This window comes from Medicago truncatula, chromosome 5, assembly GCF_003473485.1.
Source record: "Medicago truncatula cultivar Jemalong A17 chromosome 5, MtrunA17r5.0-ANR, whole genome shotgun sequence".
NCBI lineage: Eukaryota > Viridiplantae > Streptophyta > Magnoliopsida > Fabales > Fabaceae > Medicago > Medicago truncatula.
Genome location: NC_053046.1, coordinates 7,308,416 through 7,330,426, shown reverse-complemented (window position 1 = coordinate 7,330,426; position 22,011 = coordinate 7,308,416). Strand labels below are relative to the sequence as shown.

The 22,011-nt window shown below is 32.0% G+C and overlaps 3 protein-coding genes across 3 annotated transcripts; 1 reads left to right on the top strand and 2 right to left on the bottom strand.

Annotated features, from left to right (window-relative positions):
- Window positions 1–12,461: 12,461 nt before the first annotated feature.
- LOC112421955 (uncharacterized) lies at window positions 12,462–13,154 on the bottom strand. Its single transcript, XM_024784181.1, has one exon. The coding sequence runs from the start codon at window positions 13,152–13,154 to the stop codon at window positions 12,462–12,464; it is 693 nt and encodes a 230-aa protein (XP_024639949.1).
- A 2,493-nt stretch (window positions 13,155–15,647) lies between these two features.
- On the top strand, window positions 15,648–17,845 carry LOC11406332 (calcium uniporter protein 2, mitochondrial). Its single transcript, XM_003611866.4, has 2 exons — window positions 15,648–16,276; window positions 17,072–17,845. The coding sequence occupies exons 1-2, from the start codon at window positions 15,716–15,718 to the stop codon at window positions 17,540–17,542; spliced, it is 1,032 nt and encodes a 343-aa protein (XP_003611914.3). The 5' UTR covers window positions 15,648–15,715; the 3' UTR covers window positions 17,543–17,845.
- Window positions 17,846–19,742: 1,897 nt separating this feature from the next.
- Window positions 19,743–20,959, bottom strand: LOC11407408 (elongation of fatty acids protein 3-like). The gene has a single exon (XM_003611864.4). It carries the CDS (start codon window positions 20,908–20,910, stop codon window positions 20,002–20,004), a length of 909 nt encoding a protein of 302 aa, XP_003611912.1. The 5' UTR covers window positions 20,911–20,959; the 3' UTR covers window positions 19,743–20,001.
- Window positions 20,960–22,011: the final 1,052 nt, after the last annotated feature.

Here is a 22,011-nt window from a genome sequence, read left to right as displayed (position 1 = left end):
TTTTTTAATCTCAGCCATTGATTTTGTATGTGCCACTTGTCATACATCTAAGCAAGAGACTGGGAAACTGGAGGAGATAACTACTGGAGCAGATCCAAACTTAGTTAAAAGAATCTCTTTCTTTTCTATTACTTCCTCTGTTTCAAAATGAGTGTCGTTTTAGATGTTTACACATTAAGAAATGCAATGATTAAAAGAAAGAGAATGGTTATTTTACCAAATTATCCTTATTAACTATTGATTAGTTTTAAAAGTAATACTTTGAAAATAGTTTGCAGAGTATTAATTGGAGGGTACAATTGAAAAGAAAAAGTTATTATTGCATTGGAAACTGAAAGTGACATTCATTTTGAAACAATTTTTTTTTGCTAAAGCGACACTCATTTTAAAACGGAGGGATTATATTTTTTTTTGTCTACTATTTTTCTTTGTGACGTCAAAGTCATTGAGAAAAAACTAATGTTTGTCAAAATTTTGGTAAAAGTGTGTAACAAATATAAAAAAAATACTATTTTTTTTAACAAGCTAAAATAGAATTAGATTAAACACTGAATAAAGCATTTTTCTTGGCACATAATGTGCTTAAAAGAAACTTTGAAGTTTATTACAAAATGTCAAAAACAAGGCAAAATTAACTAGCTCTCGAATAATCAAAAGGGTGTTATCTCCAACCATAATAACAATAACATACTACTAGATTATCAATATTTATCTTCGACCACAAAAAAAAAAAAATGTTTAACCTGGACAAACAACTTAAACATAGAATTTTTCTTATGATTAAAGATCATGTCATTTCTTTCATTCCAAATGACACAAACACACGTAAATCAAATTAAGTGCATGAATGAGTGTCGTACTTTAGAGCCACATGTCAACTGAGCATACCCAACAAAATGATCTGAAATAGAACGGGGGTCAACTGATATGAAACTCAACCATTTATGAACCAGATACCAAAGAGTATCAAAAATATTACAATTAAGGAACAAATGATTTGTCATTTCCACCTCACTACACCTACTCACACAGTTGATCATCATTAGTAATAGCACCACATCTAACCAAACTGTCTTTTGTAGGTAACCCGTAACGAAAAAGATGCCAAGCAAAAACTGAAACCTTCAAAGGAACATAACTATGCTAAATCAAGTATGAATATACTTTGCGATTGTGAACTAGTGAGGAAGAGGTAAGCACCACGAACAGAGTAAGCACCACCCCGATCTAACTGCCATAGCCACATATCGTCAGTGTCAACCTGCAAATGCACATTAGAAAGAAAACTCGAGTGCTCCCCAGCCAACTCCTCTTCCCAAACCAACAAACGACGCTGCCACTTCCAAATTGAGATATGATACTAACAAGTTCATTGTTTGTGATGAAGGATTTTTCCCTCTCATAAAACTATTTACACGTAAGTATAATAGGATCGTGTCCACAGGGAGTTGCGTATTTCATAAGCATTTTCACAATATTTGTCACGTTAAGTGTTTGGGTATAAATTGTTTATTTGTGTAAAACTATTTTCCTAATCGACATAAAAGTAAAACGAGAAGAGATAGGGCTATTCCGCTTGCGGTCAGAGACATCAACCAAGCGTAACAGCTGCAATCTCTCGATCGATTAACGGATTCTAACTTTTTAAACTATATTATCACAATCACTCGACAATATCATTCGTGTCCAAATGATATCGTTATTTCTAAGAGATCGTTTAAACATTGATTTCCCAAACATTTAAACGATCACAAAGTCGTTTGGGTAGTTTAATCGACGATTTCCCAACCGATTAAATTACCCAAAAGCATTAAGTTCTAGATTAAAAGTGATTATCAAATATTAACATCCATGTCTAGAGTGATAACTTAAGATAGATTGTTATTCTATTTCTAGATTCAAAAGTATGTGTCCATATCATTTTGAATCTCAATAAAACAATAAAAACAAGAATAACAACAATATTGAATAAATAAGCTAGAACCATATATTAAAAGATCAAAAGATTACATAATAGCTTGTTTGAGATTAAAAATGAGATCAAAAGCATTAAGTTCTAGATTAAAAATGATTATCAAATATTAACATCCATGTCTAGAGTGATAACTTAAGATAGATTGTTATTCTATTTCTAGATTCAAAAGTATGTGTCCATATCATTTTGAATCTCAATAAAACAATAAAAACAAGAATAACAACAATATTGAATAAATAAGCTAGAACCATATATTAAAAGATCAAAAGATTACATAATAGCTTGTTTGAATACCTCAAAACTACAAGAGTAGATGTAGCTACATATGTCTATGATAGCTTTGCAAAGGATGAAGAAAGGGTGAAGATTCCATGACAAGATCCATGATGTCTCAACAAATCTTGGCTTGAATCTACTCCTAACTACCTTGCTTTGTGTTTCTCTCTCTAGAAAAGCCCTAGTCTCTCTCTAAAACCAGAAAAATATGAATAAAAATGTAATAGAATAGTTTGGAAAGAGAAGAGAAAACTATTTATATGGGCTGACTGCGTGCCAGTTCGCTTAAGCGAAGCATAGTTCGCTTAAGCGAACATCCAGGAAATCTCCAGTTGACCATTGAGGTGCTGCCACGTGGTCCCAATCTTCTGAAGTTGGATGAACTTCGCTTAAGCGAAGCACAGGCGAACATGTGAGCGAACTTTCCTGGAGCTCACTGGAACTTGGTCGCTTAAGCGAACCATAGGTCGCTTAAGCGAACTGACCTTTCTTCATGAGTGAACTGGAAGCGTGCTTGTAAGCGAACAGAACGGTTGCTCTCTGTAATTGGTTCGCTTAAGCGAACGGACCTTGGTTCAGGAGCTTCCTTCTTTTGGTCCTTGCTTGTCATTTCCTGCATAAATTTGGTAGAATCAGGCATGTAAAGCATAAATGGTAAAATTGCACTCAAATGGTAGCTTTTCCTTAGATAACTTGCAAAACAAGTCACTAATTTGCCTAAGTTAACACATGAAATATGTTACTTTTGAGCACTTATCAGTTTGGTACAACATTCTAACAAGTGTTTTAAGATAATTAAAACTATAATTAAATTAGAAATAATGTGAAAACTTTGTCTTAAAAATTATGCGTTCAATCATTTAAGGGATAATAGTCATTTTGATCTCCAAATGTGTAACGAGTAAGCACAATAGTCCATCAATATAACCAAAGTTTAAAATAGTTTATGATTGTGCATTTCATCAGTCAAAGTATTTTCTAATGATAAAATAGTTCTTTAATATTGACATTAACTTTTTTTTTTTTTTTATATAAGAACTAATATGACAATAAGTAAGTATTTATACGATAGAATATGACAATAAATAAGTATATTAAGGGACCAATATGACAATATTAACGAAATATTTAAATATGAGGGACTATTTTGACTGACATACTCCCTCCGGTCACTATTATAAGCAAAAGTTGACTTTTTAGGTTCAATCAATAAATGATGTATGTGGTCTATATATAGACTACATATATCATTTATTGAATGAATTTAAAAAGTGAACTTTTACTTATAAAAGTGACCAGAGGGAGTAATGCATAATCGAAAGCTATTTTAAAATTTTGATACATTGAATAAGTATTATGTCTACTTATTATAAGGGATCAAAATAACTATTACCTCACTACCAAAACATATACTTAAACACTACCAAAAAAAATAAAAATAATTATTACCTCATCCATTAAACATTTAAAAGTTTTTTAAAAAAATATATATTTTATTCAATTCAAAAATTTCACTTTTAATTTCCTTACCACGTGTTCTTAGAACATGTATTAACATGATACTAATTATAAAATGACAAAAATCTTTCAATGAATAAAGAAGGGCTCATTGGTGCTAAAATAAGATACAAAGTATGATAATTGTGTTAGGATTTAATTTGTAAACATTGTCAATGAAAAATTATTTCACACATGCATCTAGTCGTCTGTAGTCATATGTATGTTGCATTTTAAAACACATAATTTGTCATATTTGTTAAATGATGTGACAACACGTTTTTTTTAGAGAAATAAAGTTAGGGAAATGTTACTGGATAAGGAATTATAAAAAGAAATATTTTCTTGAAAATTGTGTATATTACTTTTTGAAACTTGAAAAAGTGTTATTTTTAATATTAATTTTATCTTTTCTTACTATTTTTAGTTGCTTAATTAATGCCCCGGGGGTACTGGTTAACATGACCTATAAAGTTATTGTATTTCATTCATTAATACGTGTTCAACACGATACTGTATTTCTACCAATCAACATTTGGAAACTAGCTGATAACAATGTCGTTTTTGCTAAACTATGAGCAACCTCATTTGTTTATCTCTGCAGAAACTCGACGCGTGTGTTTTAATAAAAATTGTTACAAAGATATCTACAATGCTCAATTATATTCCCAAATTATGTGACATCGCAATTATGATAATTGAAAATATCAACCACTCTCTTAGCATCTAACTCAAAATCCACAGGTCTTAAATTTAACTCATGCACCCAGTCTAGAGCAGATAAAAGTCCTAAAACTTATCTAATGTGTACCTCACAAATGGGACTGGAGAATTTTTGTTTAGTCAGAACACATTGTTTTATATATAAAAATTTACATCGACAACGTATAGAAATTAAAATTATTGTATTATACTCCATATCTCAATTCATTTTCTTATGACACAACAATATATAATAAGTTGATTTGAACCTTATCATATTTTCTCTCTTTGGTTAAAATCTCTATCATGGGCGGCTCAGATTAGAAACAGGTAGGATATGATAAGAAAATAAATTAATGTAATATTTTTATAAAATTTAGGTTTAATTACAGTTTTGATCTAATTATTTTCACTCATTAACATAATTAATCCATCCATTTTGAAATCACTCGTTTTTTGTCCTTTTGTCATATTTTTTTGTTATTTAAGTATTGGTAATCTGACATGTTTTAAATGACGAGACATAAAATTTGATGATGCAACTCAAGACCCTAATTTCATTTTCATTCCTAAATCTCCTTTTCACCATGAAAATTCCTTAAACCACCACAAACTCACGACAAAGACTATCTCTTCCTCTCTAAACAAGAATTCATTCATTCCATAAAAAAAAAAAAAAGAATTAAAGAAAAAAAGCTAGTTCTTCCATAAACCACCACAAACTCACGACATTTTTTATTTTATTTTTTGCAAAATATCTAAGCCTTAAATACTTTCTTTTTCCCCTTTTGGAATCTGACATTTTTGGCTATACTGAATAGGATTTGTTTGTTTTCTTCTTGAGTCATGGAATTAATTTCCGTAATATTATTTGATATGAAGCTTTATGCAGCATTTAGGATTATGTTGCATCTGTCATGTCACATGTATGGATTGTCCAAGGCATTTCACTTGTTCCTCTTATAACTCTCCCCATTTTTGTGTTAGATTCAAAGAAATCTACAGTTGCGAATAGGAGAGCAAGGCAGATACCTCCAGATGATGTTTGAGAAGCAAAGCAAATCTGGTGTTGAACCATTTAAGGCATCATCGTCGGCCATTGAGAAGTGTTTTGGGTTTTATTTATTTATTTATTTTTAATTTTTTTAATTTATTTAATTTAAAAATTGATTTTTTGGTTTTTAATTTTTTTTTAAATAATTAATCACATACGTGGTCTGCCACGTAGGCGTTGAATTAGTTAAAATTGGCTAAATCTTAGGGGGCTAAAATTGTAGTTTTTGTACTTGGGAGGCCAATATTGCAAGTTTTTGAAAGTTAGGGGGGGGGGGGTGCACTTTAGCCTAAATAATATTGTTGGAATTAGTTGATCAACTACTCCCCTGATGAGTCCTTTTGATCAATTATCATTTTGGTCAATTGTATCCTTTCAACGTTTTAATTATATCTTCACTCATTGCTCTTTGTACGTGTTAGTGGCCGAAAAATAACATAAAATATATTGTATGTATTAACTTTTGATGTCTCAGTGAGTAAATCGATACAACATTACGTTTCGATTATAGTTTGTTGTTGTAAATCAATACATATGTTTAGAAACTACTCCCTCCGTCTCTTAATAAGTAAGCCTTTTGTAAAAAATTATTGTCCTGAAAATTAATGTTACTTTCATCACTCTTAATTCAATATATTCTACTTTGCATTTATGATAATGGTAAATGCACAAATACTTGATAAGAGCACTTAAAACCATTTTTCTCTCTTTTATTAATACATTTTTCTTAATAAGTATGAAATCAGTAAAAGACTCACTTAAATTGGAACGAATGGAGTATCATCTACAAATGAAATTATTCCACATCTCTTAAATAAAAAGTATACGTCTATCCCTATCTAGATCAAAAGTTCACTTTGTATTTCACGTTGAAAAAGTATTAAGCACATAAATAACTTCATCGATGCAAAACATAAAAAATTATCTACTATCCAAATCAAGAGTTTACAAATTAAAAAAAATCATAATTTTTTTGACTAAAATTAAAAAATATTCATTAATTTATGTTGTTAAAGTGTGTCAATACGATACAAATTTGGGAGAAAAAAAAAAAAACATAATCGATTACCCTTAATTCCAAAGTATAATAAAGTAACGGTATTCAACGTATATGTAAAAAAGATTTTCATAATCTCCGTGTATATAGTAATTAATCTCATATTCTATATTTTGGATTATTGTTTATTATTCTTCCCAATTTTTGTAAAAAAAGAAAAATATTCCAATATTCCATTTATGACGGTGAACCTAGTCTTGATTAAGTGTATGTGGCGACACGTTTCGCATAAATGCAGCAACGAGTAGCCGCATCAATTAATTTCCAGTTTCTCGCTTTCTTTTCCTTACATGATATTTTCATATTTCACTTTCCTAAATTTAACTTATCCGTTTTGATGTCTACAATTGTTTATATAGAGTAAGGAAAATGCAACAAAAATTAGTAAATTTTAATTTATATTATGATAATTTCCCTTTTGACTATAAGAAAAAAAGTAGATATAATAAATGAAAAATGTTTTTTATACAACCCAAAAGTATACACCTTAAAAGAGATAGAGATAAAAATGGTGATGTGATAGATTGATAATGAGATATAAATGGAGAAATAAATATAAAATAAAAAGCTGAATGAGTGTAAGAGAAAATAGGAGGTCCAAATATCATTGTGGATAATTGTTCTGAATTGTCGCAAAACTCAATACGGACTCAGACCTGGGTTATCAGGAGTTGAATGCTTCGCAAACCATACTATGGATACACCCAAAATTCCACTGGATCGTGTTTCGGACCCTTAACCACAACCGTCCAGTCTAACAGCGACGAAGCTTGCCAATTTTATACAGGATGACAAAATATAAGATTTTTTTTTAAATTAATATATTAGATTTAATTCATGAGAAAAAAATCACAATCATTTTACTTATATAAAATGTAAATTAAAGTAACACAAAAAGAAAACTAACAATAGCTATTTATTTAAAAAAAAAAAAAAAAAAAAGTTCAAGAACGCTTGAAAGAGTCAATCAAATTCATCGATAATTGACTTTGTCTATATTTTTAATGTAACACAACTAAGTAATTTTATTTTTTAGTTTTATCTTTACGATTTTCATTGTTAATAATATTCTCTTTTTAGTTGCTTAAGATATTTCAAAAATGTCAAAATAAGACCAAATAAATCTTTTAAACAAGTGATAATCTTTTGAGTATTTTATTTCTCTTGACTTTGTACAAATAAATTTATTTGGGGTAGCTAAACATATTTGATTGGGGTAGTGAAACATAAAATCCACTTTTTAATACAAATAAAAATATATTTTTGGGGTAGCCAAAGCTACCCCTCTCTAGAACATAGCGTCACCCCTTAGTTTAGATCGAAAGTTGCGACTACATTCAGATTCTTACAAGTGTCTTATGATGACCCCTGACCAATTGAAGACCTAGCATCCAAAAACATACTCATTCCCTATAAATACTAATGCACAATATCATGTAAGATATCTTACTTTTATCCTAATATTTGCATCACTCTCTTGACCACTTACTGACTAGAGTGTCATAGCACGTACAAGTACACCATCGTTCTGGTGGAGAAGGACTCACTTGAATGGATTAATAATAAACATGACAAATCAGGTTTATGTGCAGTCGAAATGACGTGAGTGCACCACAATCAATAACATATGAACCGTCCAATCAAGATCAACTGTTCCATGTTTAAGCTCGAATTTGACTTAAGAACAACTAAAGTTTGAGTTTAAAATTTGGATCATCTGATCTTAATCAGACATTTCATGTGTTGATCGCAGTGCAATCAACTACACTTAAACCAAATATCACATATGCAAGTACTATACTCATTCGCAATTGTAGCATACTGATTGCGTCCTTTAGTAGCCATAACATGGGTTCGACTTAGTTGTTTCCTTTTGCTCGAGTATTATTTAGGACAAAGGTCTTTCTAACGAGTGCATTCAAACACTCTTTAAAAATATGAAATGATAAACTTTTATGAAGATTTATGTATCTGAAGCATTGAAAATTGACGCATTTAACCTCTTTAATGAATATTTTCTTAATTTAAACTCCTTAAAGAGTACCTAAAGAAGTATTTCTCTTTAGGATAACATATCATGTATTAATAAGTAAAAAAACAAAAAATAAATATAGATAAATATAAAGTAAAGGCCTATATACACTTAGGATCGTGTAGGAGGGACAAATGATATTCCTTTAATAGAATATATCATGTCAAATATGTAGACATCTAAGGTGTAAACGTGTGATGGTGTAAATAAGGAAACAAACGATGTTACAACTATGATTACAAGTTGGTAAATATGAAATTTAAAAATCAAGTTGTTTGGGTTCTAGTGGCAAGGAGCTCATTCCAAGGACGTATTTGAGGAATATCGGGTTCGATTCCCAGGGGGAACAACGCTTGGGCAGTGCACATGCCTCTACGCATGAGCCGGATTAGTCGCTCACCTTTGATGGATCAAAAACCGGTTAAAAAAAATGAAATTTAAAACCACTCTTTGAACTGTTGTGCTGATTGTGTTGTGTCAATGAAGAGTTTTTAAAGAGTCAAAATTAGAAGGGTTTCTAATACGAACTTTTAAAAATGACCCAAATATAATTCCTTACTCTTTTTAGTAAAATTAAAATTTATTAAAAATAGTAAAATCCATCTTTAAACTGATCCATATTAGACAGCAAAAAAAAAGAATTTGAAACTTGAAAGCCTTCCTCCTTAAGTTCCACTATTTCCTCTAAGTAGATCAAATACACCCATCCACTTTTTACGAGTATAGTAAATCTACCGTGCTTTAAGGACAAAGTATGCTAAACATTCAGTTAATTGAAATGCTTTTTTTAAGAGATAAGTTAATACGGTTTTGAAGAACAAATGATGTACTCCGATAAGAAATCAATCAATATAACATGTAATTTTCTATTTTATTTTTTTAATTTTTTTTTTATAATTTTTCTAGTGGCATATAAATAGATGCTGAACACTCCCATATCTATAAAGTTTGATTGGGTATACACCTTTATCAATCATTAATTATCATATGATAATTTTATATTAATTTATTTTAAAATAAATTGAAATAATAATAGAATTTTGGTTACGGGGTATGTAACCTAAATAACATTGAATACATTATTTGGTGATATGTAACCGTGAATACCAAGTCAATACAATTCAATTATAATATGCTGATCATTGATTAAGCAATAGCCAAGAATAAGCAAACTGTATTTAAATGACAAGAAGTATGTAAACATTAGGATATGAATATCAATTTCTATTCATAAAACAAAATCAAAGTCATATAAAGGATAGTTTGTGATTTTGTTTTTTTGAAAAGCTAAACAAATATATTAATAAATTAAAATAAGCTTCTCTAGTACAAGGCGTATCAAAGAAAACTTAAAGATTCAGAAACTACACGAAATTAATCAAGCTACCTTGAAAAACCGAAAAACGGATTCACCAATGCACCAAAATTACAATAATCTAATAAGTTTTTTCCAGTTATAATGCACCAAAATTATTAAATTAATTCCGTAAAAATTATTTAACAATATTTCTTTAAAAATGTTATGTGAATTTAATTTGCATGAACTATTTGTATAAATGATCCGTCTAAAATGAAATATAAAACAAAAAAAATTCAAATACAATTGGTTTAAAATATGGAGCAAATAAATCTTTTTTCCTTTTCTTTTTTGTTCATAGTTCATTCCGAAACAAATGTTCCATAAATTTCATTTTTATATTGTATAATACACACACATATCTAGACACCTACGAAAATATTTTAAGAAATAATATAATGCATTAAAATTTTCATATAATCTTTTTTTTAACAAGCAAAAATGAAATTATATTAACATTAAAAGTAGAAGTTTCTCTAACACAAGATGTGCCAAAGAAAACAACTAAAGTTTACAACAAAGTCCTCACACAATAATAACAAAAACTCAAACTAACTGATGCCCAAACATACAAGCGGACACAATAACCAACATTGAACACACTTAGTACAAAGTTAGCATTAGCAACTTTAATCCACCAATAAGAATGAAAAAGATTTTTCATATAATCTTATTCAAAGTAAATGTCAAAAAGATTTTTAAAATCTAATTATTTATCCGGTAATCCTAATATTCCATACTCTTTTATTTCACTACTATAGGCAAATATTTTCAAATTCATTAAAAAATTGATATATTTGATTTATAATATAGATTAGATACATAAATTTTTCAACGAATGTAAAAAACAATTACACCCTCCGGTCACTATTATAAGCAAAAAAATACATCAATCTTTGGTCACAAATATAAGCAAAAAAAACCACCTGCACACTTTTTAATACTACTATTCCTAATATACCCCTCTTAAAGTCAAGTGTGATTTTCAACACAAGTTAAAATCACACCTTTTTCCATCACACGTTTTCATTATGCTTTTACGTCTTCCACTTGCAATCACTGAACGATACATTTTCCCATAACACCTAGTATTATAAAAACACATTTTCCTTTGAAGCAATTTACGTCTTCTTTTGGCTTCTTTTGGCTGTACACACATCTTCTTCTTTTCAACTCAAAAAAATAAAATAAAAATGGCATCACCACAAAATTGGTTTAATGAAGTACCCTCATTTGATTTGGGCATTGATAGCAACCCGGAAGATCTTTCCCTTCTTGTTGTTGAAGATTCACTCGATGGGGACAGCGATACCAACCTAATTCAAGATACTTTGTTTGAAGGTGAAGTGATGTCTAAAAGTAATGACAAGGTCACAACAGAGCAAACATTGGTGTTTGAAGATGTAGCATTTGGAGAGCAGTACAAGAACAATTTCGACTTGAACAAAGCCCCTAATGAAGATGGATCTTATGTGAGTGATTGTGGTGAAGCTCAAGAGGTCATGCAATCTGGTAGAGTGAAGAATCTGCGCAAAAAAATTGTCCAACCATGTGAGAGAGCTTTTTTGGACTTAAACATGGAAAACTTTGATCTGAATGAAGTTCCAGTTGAAACAATGGACTTTGGAGCTGAGATTGAGGAGTTGAAGGATGAAGAGTTGGAGAATGGACTTGAGATTGATGAGTTGGATGATGAAGAGTTGAAGAATGGACTTGAGATTGAGAAGTTGGATGATGAAGAGTTGGAGAATGGACTTGAGATTGAGGCATTGGATGATGAAGAGTTGGAGAATGGAGTTGAGTTTGAGGAGTTGAATGATGAAGAGTTGGAGAATGGACTTGAGATTGAGGAATTGAAGAATGAAGAGTTGCAGAAAGGGATTGAAGATGTGCTGAAAATATACATAGATTCAATGAACTAGGCGTGGCATAGAAAGAGTTGATGTTTTTGTGTACTGGAATAAACTTGTTGCTGTAACATGTTCTCTTTAGTTAATCCTTTTTCATAATGAAGCTACACCTCTTTATCAAAATTTTATAACTCCTCACCTTTCCAAGTGACAAATCAAGATAATGTTGTTCTCACTATTATTCTAACAATCGTACTTTTGGATTATATACCATGCTTACTAGTCTTTGTTGTTCTTATCTAGCATGGCAACAGTAGACTCAAAAACCATGCATCTTCTCCATTTTTAATTTTTTTAATCTTGCAAATTTTGCATGCAAGGTGTCACACCTAGTAAGCATACACGCCTTTGTTGAGACACTTGTGTCACGCCTTGACAACTCTGTGTAAGTTAGAAAGTGTTACTTGAAAGCCTTGTACAAATTTATCTTCACTCTAAAGTTGGCATAATATTTTATATTTATGCAAATGAAGAAACAATAATTACACCAAAAGACACGATAAAAATACTCAATAATTTCTTGAAATAAAAAAGTCTCCACAACATTATACTAGTACACCAAAAAATATCATGAAATACAAGTACTCAAAAGTTTCTGCCCTCACATTTCATCAACATTATACAAGTACTCAAAAGTTTCTTGAAATAGTTCTGGGTCACATGTTAATTGAGTGGGTAACATGCCTCTCCTAAGCAACTTCTCTTTCTCCATGTGAGGAATTTTGTAGTTGTTGGATCCTTTCACCTTCATGATCTCAGTCATACAAGATTGAAGTGTGAGAAAAATGTTGTTCGAACTTTGGGCGGAAAAAGCATCAAAAGATTTTTGCACAGCTTCAATAAGTGCATCAACCGAATTAGTTACTTCCTGTTGCTGCAATGATTGAATAGCAGAAAAAAAGCCCAAATCCAATACATTTAAATCGGGAGAGTTAGGAGGTTGAAAAGTTAAACGAATGTCAAAACCCCCATCGGCAGCCGCTCTACAAAACTCTTCATCATCTAAAGGCACGTGACAAGGTGCATTATCTTGTTGGATGTAAATTGTTTCATGTGCATGTTCTTGTGGCCATTTTTCTTTGAGGGCCGGTAAAACTTCGTTGATATACATCATTCTAGTGACTTCTCTGTTTATAGAAATGATTGGTTTTGTTTCAAGTGTCCCGGCAGGCCTATTGATGCTAGACCTTTGTGCTGCTACCTTGTGAACTATAGGAAAGCAACCAATTTTTCCTGAGAATGTCTCGTTACCATCATCATCAAATCTTGGCCTAGCCACGACAACTAAAAACATTACCTTACCAATGTAATTTTTGTTCCTACACATACGATGTGGCTCATCCTCATCTCCAAGAAGGTAATAGCTGGATGACTTTTTGGTTATGTAGAATCATTTTTCATCTATGTGAACAACATTATACATAGGTTTAAACACTGGATCATGTGGTATGCTACTCTCCTCAAGCATATCCAAGCAGAATTCAATACGAGCTTTCTTATTACTATCATTCAAATATGGTTTCAACACATTCGAATGTCGGCGTAAGACCCCTTCTTTTATGTATTTCAGCAAAGTTGTCTTGGTTTTGAGACCCAAGACAGTTTGTAAAGATCGAAGAGTGCTACGCTTAGCTAACGAAACATTGCGCATTTTGTCAAAATCTATTTGGATCCTTTTTCGACCACAATTTTTTGTTTTCTTATGACACGGATCAGCTGTTTTTTTTATTTGCCTCCAAATCCGATAAATAACATCTTTGGAGACTGAAAAATAAGATGCCAATGTTTTGACAATCCCTTTACAAAGTTTTCCATTATAACTTGTATTTAACAACAAATGAGAAACAAGCTTCCGTTGATTGTTGTCCAAAAAAGAACGCTTGTTATTAGATCGTTGAATTTCCTCAACGATAATTGCCTCTGCATGATTAATAAAAGAAGTTTTTGTTGTTACTAAATAGAAGAAAGAATAAAAAACAGAACCGTAACACTCCTGATAGTAAGAGAAAAACTCAGCTTGCAAAAGAACAAAGACATGATTACAAAGGCCAAATACAGAAGCGCTATAATAGACCAGCAACACAACAAACACTGAAAAAACACCAAATACATGAAACTCCCCTTTTTGAATCTAATGTTTTAATTTTAATACATGAAACTAATTTTAATACATGACCAGCAGCACTATAACACATCAGAAACTAATATTTTAACTTTAATACTACTACACCACTTTATTTGAATCTTCTTCAATACAACCAGCAATATTAATATCTCAAGTTTAACTTTAGCAACGTTATATCTCAAACAATGGTGTATAATAGTTTGAATCAATTGTCTCACCTTCATTTAATGCATCACCCATATCTTCATCTTCTTCACCAAATAAGTCATGCATGTCTTCATCTCCACCATTTATATCATCTTGGGTCCCTGGAACAAAAAGTTTATAAAAATTCAAGAAAGAAAGAAAGAAAAAGAAAACTCATTTGAATTAATTTCAATGAAACTAACTAACTTACCTATATCATCAGCTTCACTTCCAAAGATATCATGAATGTTGTTGTCTAAACCATGGCCACCAGTGACATTTTCAACATCATTTCCGCATTCATCTTCAAGTGACGGAGCAACGTTCAAGTCGAAAATGTATTCTTCATCGGAAGGCTGCACATTTAAGTCGATGGGTAACATAGCTCTGTTTTCATTTACCGGTGACCTATCGGCAACTCCGTCGGAATCATTATAAGGTTCGTTCAAGTCAATATCAAAAGCCATATTGAAGAACACTCATAGATGGTGATAGTGAACATGTTCATAAACTATTTATAGGAATATGATATGGAATGAAAATTAAAGTGTCATTCAAATGAAAATTTTGGCGCCTACACCAAAAATTTGGTGTTTAAAAATCTGATTTGAAAATGGGTGAAGTTTGAAATAATTGTGAGGTTAATTGATTAATTGATGTTTCCAACAGAAAAGTAACTTACGGCTCTGCATATTCTCACGTGTGGTGGGAAACTGGAAGGTGTAATGACAAGCTCCTGCAAAGTGTTAATTTTAAGAAAAGGGCAATATAGTCCATTTGACTTATGTTTTACACAAATTCTAGAAAATTAATTACACTTAACAGTATTTCTTAATCACCGTGAAAGATGTTTTTTTTGCTTATATATCTGACCGGAGGGTGTACTTCTTTCAGAAAAAAAGAACAAATATTACTGATAGAATGAATTATTTTACATCATTGTTAATTATAATTATTCCTTTTTTTTTTTTTGAAAGAAAAATAATTATTCCTTTTTATTTTATGCAAAAAAAGCACATTCCAGAAAACAAAACATAAAAACATAATTCCATTTATGGCAGACAACAACAAAACTTAGTCTTTGATTATGTGTATGTGGCGACACGTTTGTTTAGCGTAGACACAGCAACGAGTAGCCGCATCCATTAACTCCCACTTTCTCGCTGTTTTCTCCTTACACGCTATTAATAACGATAATTTCACTTTTCTAATTTTAACAAAACTTATCCATTATTACGATATATTGACTCAATATTTCGACATATCAGACAACCTATCCTTATCATAATCTACTCAGCACAAAAGTTTTTCATATCTCAATTCAAATCCAACGATCAGAATTCCGCCACGTGTTCGGTTTTTATCATATCGTGTAATAACACACGAGAATTTGATATTGTAATTATCACGTGTGTTCTTATCCTTTTGTTTTGGAGAACTATATATTTCGTTTCTTTCACCATTCATTTTCATCAATGTTCCTTTTCATTATCATTTTCGTTCTTTTCTTTCAGTTTTTTTCTTCTTCTGTGAATTTATTATCAATGGCGTTTAAGAAAACGCTTGCACAACGGTTATTTAATATAACCAAAATCTCATCACAAAATCTCACGAATTGTCGCATTTCATCTTCCTCCGTCAGTGTTTCAAAATCCGAATCTGACATTTCTTCAGAACCAGGCGAAAATGGCGCATTCAAGAGATTCATTCACAAAAGAACCGGTTTAGAACCGAAACAAACCGGTTTCAAATCAGAGCTTCATCAACCAAACCTGATGGAGAAGCTGAAAACAATGGACAATGGTAGGAATCGTATTCGGTTGGATGGATTGATCATCAAAACGCCGGCGGAGAAACCGGCGATGCCGAAGGAGGATGGTGTTAGCGTCAGTGATGTGAAGAAATTGTTGAAGGTGGCGCAATTAGAGATGGTGAAATCAAGGCTGAGAGAATCATCAAAGAGTTGTGTAACGGTTTCGGAGTTGATTAGGATTTGTTCTGAATATTGTTCCGATCATGATCAAGCGGTTAAGATTGTGAAAATGCTTGATGATTCTGCGGCTGTGATTATTCTAGGAGATGTTGTTTTTCTTAGACCTGAACAGGTAAATTTTTCTTTCTATCTAATTTTTCATTTATTTCAGTCAATTTAAATATTTAAAAAAGTTTATTTGTTATTTTTAATTATTGTGGGTTGATACAGAGGGGTAATAATGTAATGTAATGATGGAAATGGTGAAGATCAAATATAGGTTGATTTTGATCAAAGTGATTATTTGGAAACTGATAATCTTTTTATGATTATTTCTCGTTTTTTTCTTCCACAGGAAAATGAAACATTGTTGTTTCGAGAAAAGTGTTAAAGGACTGCTAAAAGCCCACCAGAGCTTTCATTCATCAATATCATTCATTCAACTAGCCCTTAATTATTTTTAGTCTAGGATTAGATTAAATTAGAATAGAAAATGCTAAGTATAAAATTAATTAGTACCATTAATTGAAAGTTAGGGAGTCCTAGATTCAATCAAATGAGGATTCACAATTGGGATTTTATTTTCCAATCCTCTCTTGGTTAAGCATTTTATGAATATACATTGTCGTGTGCCTTAGGTTAGACATGCGTCTTTGGATTGACAGTGAGTTTGATGAAATTATGGTGTGCCAGCGTGATTTTGACAAAAGTTACTTTGGAAGCGATTTCGTTAAACTCGCTGTTCATCTAAACATACACCTGGTGGTTCATAGGTTTTAGTAAAATTGTTCTCATATATGTCCCTTTTAGGTATAGTTGTGAAGTCTTTCAATTTCACAATAAGTTTGTGTCATTCCTAGAAGAAAAACCAAAAGTAGATAGAAAAAAAAAAAGATTTACCCAAACTCTGTAAAATTTTGTGATACAGGTAGCCAAAACACTCCAAAGTCTGCTTCCTACACCGGGAATAAAGGTGTCAGATTCAGTAAGAAAAGAATATGAAGAAATGGAGAAAAAGAAGTTGGCCATAGATGAAGAAGCCGAAGCCTTGGTTGATCGTGAACTTTGGGGAGGTTTGGGTTTCATTATGGTGAAAACAGCAGTATTAATGAGACTCACCTTTTGGGAGCTTACTTGGGATGTAATGGAACCCATTTGCTTCTATTTAACATCCATGTACTTCATGACTGGTTATACATTCTTCCTCAAGACCGGGAAAGAACCTTCTTTTAGAGGTTTTTACGAAGCTCGTTTCAGCTCGAAGCAGAAGCGCCTTATGAAGCTTCACAATTTTGACATTGAAAAGTACAATAAGCTTAGCAACGTTTGTTCTCCCAATGCTCCTCCTATGTTTGATTCCTCCACTGCTCTCACATCTGGAAATTCTTTACATCACTGATATAGTGACCTAAAACAAAAATAAAAATGTAGCAGGTTATAAGACCTTAGCTACATATTCTTGTTCCATTGACATTAGAATACAACAAATACTTGCCCCATTGAAAAACAAATTTGGGGTTTTTTTGACTGAAATTTTTGGGTTTAAAATCCCCTATATTTTGTATTAGATGTATACATGCTAACATTGTGTTAGAATTAGACGCGGACGAATGCAGAGTGTTTATTCCAAAATTTCTTTTGTAAAATGTCACATAAATAAATACATTACATCTTGAGAAACCAAAGTTTCATTACAAATTAAGGGTAAACATATAAGGATCAAACTAATCTAACGACTAATTACTACTAACATTTGTCATTAAAAAAAATAAGTTCAAAGTAATTTTATTTGAAGATGTTATTTTGAGTTGAGTTGACTTGTCCGTGTGTGTAACCATATTTTATTTGTTGTATTCCTCAAATATTATTATCACTTTTATTTGAATTTGAAGTTTGAGTTTTATAGTGTGTGTTTGGAAAACGAGTAGCTTGCGATTAGAAGTGTGTTTACTTGAAACTACATTTTTCACATTGGAATGAAAAGTTTCCGCACGCTTATGAGTTATGATGTGCATGACAAAAAATTTAAGGTGAAACGAAGATGGTGGGCTTGGAGTAAAAAATCTGCATTTTTTTTATTGTTTCTTTGCTAAGTAAGTGATTATGGAGATGCCTTCGTTATGATCCAGTACAAGAGAAAGTGTTTAGTTCGGAAGGATGGATTTGTTGTGGTGGCAGACATATATTTAATTCGTTTGGAATGTGAATCTGATTCAGATTGGTTCACTCGAGAAATACGAAGTAAGCTTGATGGTGGTAGTAGTGGATTGTTCTGGAAGAAATGGTGGATTGACGATCAACCTTCATACCAGAAATTTCCAAATTTATTCTGGTTGGCTTTGAATGAAAATGAGAGCATAGCACAGAAGGTAAGCTGGACCGAGAGCAGAAAACTGGTGCTGAAATTGGTTATCGGATCTGAACTAGAATGCGAGGCAAGAAGCTGCTGAACTGATGGAGTTACTTGCGAATGTGCTGCTACCGACAGAGGTTTCAGACGCACGGTTTTGACTCCCTGATGAGTGTTGCGGATTCTCGGTGAGTAGTAGTTATTCGGTCTTAATTAATGCTCAAACTGTAGCAGCTTTTGATGAGGAATTATTGGCGGCTATTAAGCGTTTTTGGATCACTTCTGTTCATCGAAGATAAGTGTGTTTGGTAAACTACATTTTTCACATTGGAATGAAAAGTTGTGTGTTATGTTTTAACAGTATTGAATTCGCAAGTTGTGCAAAAACCTCAGAAATTTGGAAGTTAGTTTTCACTTGGTTGGATTGGAAGATAGCGGTGTGGGGGGATGATGTTGTTACAAATTTTCTACAATTTTATTCACTTTGCTCTCCAAAAGAAAGTGTCTCAACGGGAAAGTGGCCAACATTGTCGAGGTGGTGGAGCACATCAAACACTTATCTTTGTCTAGGTTTATTAGCAGGGAAGGAAGCAATAAAAATCTTGTTTTTTCTCAATTGGTGGAATAACCCACTTTCATGTGTTCAAAGTGTGGCCTGCAATATGCCTATAAGTTTAGTTTACCTCAGGTTTTTGTTAGCAGCGAATGGCAATACTGATATAGCAGATAATATGTTGATGTTTATCAAGGTGGAGTTTTAAGTCCAACATAACTAGTAAGCTGAAATAATGAAGAGGTTGAGGCTTTTCTTTTTAATGGTAAATGTTAGTATGTTAGTCGTTATATTAATATTTTCTCTTTTGTCTGGATTCAATACCTTATGTCATTTAATCGCTTAACTCAACTAAATGAACTATCCTCCTCTAATGTATGTGTAGTGTAACTGAGAACTCTAGTTTTTTGGCTCTATGCGTAGCTTGTGCTAGTATGCTTCTAATAAATTTTGCTTATAAAAATTGAAATGAGAAAGAATTATATTCATTTTAACCTGTTTTACGAAAACTCCCACTAATTTGAAGAATCTCCTTTACAATTCATTACAAGAAAAACTTATAAATACCAGAAGTGTCACATTGTACTAATTTTTTTATCGGTAGAAATTCAATCTATAGTACCTCACAACCACTTGTCGTAGACACATTCTACTATCGGTGCATTTATCATTTGAATTTAAACAATATTCGTTAAATCTGAGAAGTACACATGTTGTATGGTACACATTTAAGTTCTAAACAGAAGTACAGCTTAAGAGAATACAACAAACTGCCATCATTCAAATAAAGATGCACAATATGTAGCTAAACCAATTTAGTGCTACACGGCAACCCTCCAACAAAAACAAAACCTGCTAAACAATACTATTTTCTTCTACCTAAAAAATGTAGTTGTCCAACACCAACAAAGTTTGATCACATACAATCCTTTTATGTGAGGCCTAATTTGTTGCTTCAATTGGACTTCAATTTGTTAGTATCTGCATTATTTCGTGCACCTAAGACAAGAGAGCAATCACCAACAATCTCATTCTTCTTCTTTTTGCCATTAGCCCTTACATAAAAATTAACAAACAACAACAAAATAACACCATTCAAAATAGAATTGAAAACCCAAGCACCAATTCCATTACACCCACCTCTAAATAAATGTAACAAAAGAACACCAACATGACAAACAAGGTTGCATCCCAACAACACCATCTGAAAATTTAAAACAAGTGGAAGACTTGCGCCGCCCAACCCAAACGCGGTCCAAAGTCTGTGACCATGCATTACACAATATGCCAAGGTGGTAAAAAGAATTGCAAGCACTTGAAACGATTGCGAGAATTCTAGCCACAAGAATGACATTAAAGTGGAAATGGAATGGTAAAAGAGTTGTAAGAAAACCAATTTACGACGTCTTAGAATGGCGAAAAAAGTTATAAACATATGAAGGAAACGAGATAGGTAGAAAATATAAGACCAAAAGAAAACACGGCCTGAAGGGCGAGTGCCAAGAGGAAAACAAAGTAGCCATTGAAGAGGGGTTTTTGATCGACGCCAAAACCATCGTGTTTCTTTGATTTCAGAGACGGTGGAGAGTAATATTCCAAGGAATATGATGGTGGATACGATGGACACGGTGAGAGAATGAAGTGCAGGTAAAGGGCCAAGAGGAATATGTTTGGTATGGCAAAGAAAGATAGATAATAAAAGGTGGAGTAAAAGAGAGGTTACAATGTAAATTGCTATGGACATAAAGATAAAAGACCATGTTGAACCCCAAGATTGAGTGTGACTCCATCGAAATCCAACTATAGAAGGGTGTTCTGAAAGGTAGAAATTAAGGGTTTGAATCACCTTGAATGCATTATCCATGGTGATGGAGAGGGTTCCGTCGGAGGATTACGGAGACTCCTCTCCTTGTATTTTATGTTCTAATTACTTTGTTCTTTATTTTGAATGACAAAATGATATATATAGAAGATTTTTTTTTTTTTTTTTTAAAGAAATATAGTTAATACTTGACTCATCAACTGAGGAGAAGTATCAAGGATATTCGACCTAAATATAAACAACAACAACAACAATCACCTAAAATAACATATAAAGGAAGGGGTTCGAAAAGCACTCGTAATACAAACATGAACCACCTTCGTAGAATTTTCTATTTTTTGACATTTTGTTGAAGATGATTTTAGAAAGAGAGGTTAAATTTGTGGCCTATTATAGGGTTGCCGTTGTTTGTTTGTGGTGTAATATTGTTGGTCTAGATGACATAAATTTTATGAATAGTTGTTTGTCAAATTTCCTCGAGGAAGCATAAAACTAAAAGAACATGAGAAAAATAGCGATATAATAGAAGTGATAATTTGGTGATTGATATGCAGAGACGAATCCAAAAATCTCGTAGAGGGGGCTTAAAATATCAGTTTTTTATAAAGAATAAATATTAATCATGAAACTATATGCTAGCTTCTATTTTAGGGCTGAAAAACATCATTTTAACTGCATTTTCAAAAATAAAAATCATGTCGACTAGCACTATACTATTATATAGATTTCGTCAAATAAAAACTAGTACTACATCACACTATATTGATGGTTATGTTTAAACTTTAAAGATCACTAACCATCCTTTTCCATTGACATGTAAAATCAAGGTAAGTGATATTCAGTGGCGGAGTCAGACAAAAAAATTTGGGATAGCCGCATCAAACTAAACTCAAATGAGTGTTGATGTAATATTGTTCCTACCTCAAACATCTCTGTCGAACAAGGGATAATTTTCTAAATGCATTTGATAAGGACCCCATTTTAGATACGCTCTTCGTATTGCATTTATTTGATTTGGTGGATATTGCCAAATTAGAATACACTTTCCAGGATCACATCCTAAAGAATTCTCAAAGTCATCCGGGTTTACTCTATTAAGCTTTGAAGGACGGTGCTCGTTTTCTATTGGGTTCAGGTTCGGAT

Excerpts from the sequence above, each read along its gene's own strand:
- LOC112421955 (XM_024784181.1), bottom strand. The coding sequence starts at position 13,154 with ATGTTTTTAGTTGTCGTGGCTAGGCCAAGATTTGATGATGATGGTAAC.
- LOC11406332 (XM_003611866.4), top strand. The coding sequence starts at position 15,716 with ATGGCGTTTAAGAAAACGCTTGCACAACGGTTATTTAATATAACCAAA. Across the intron at positions 16,277-17,071 it reads TTTTTCTTAGACCTGAACAG|GTAGCCAAAACACTCCAAAG; the intron begins GTAAATTTTTCT and ends TTTGTGATACAG.
- LOC11407408 (XM_003611864.4), bottom strand. The coding sequence starts at position 20,910 with ATGGATAATGCATTCAAGGTGATTCAAACCCTTAATTTCTACCTTTCA.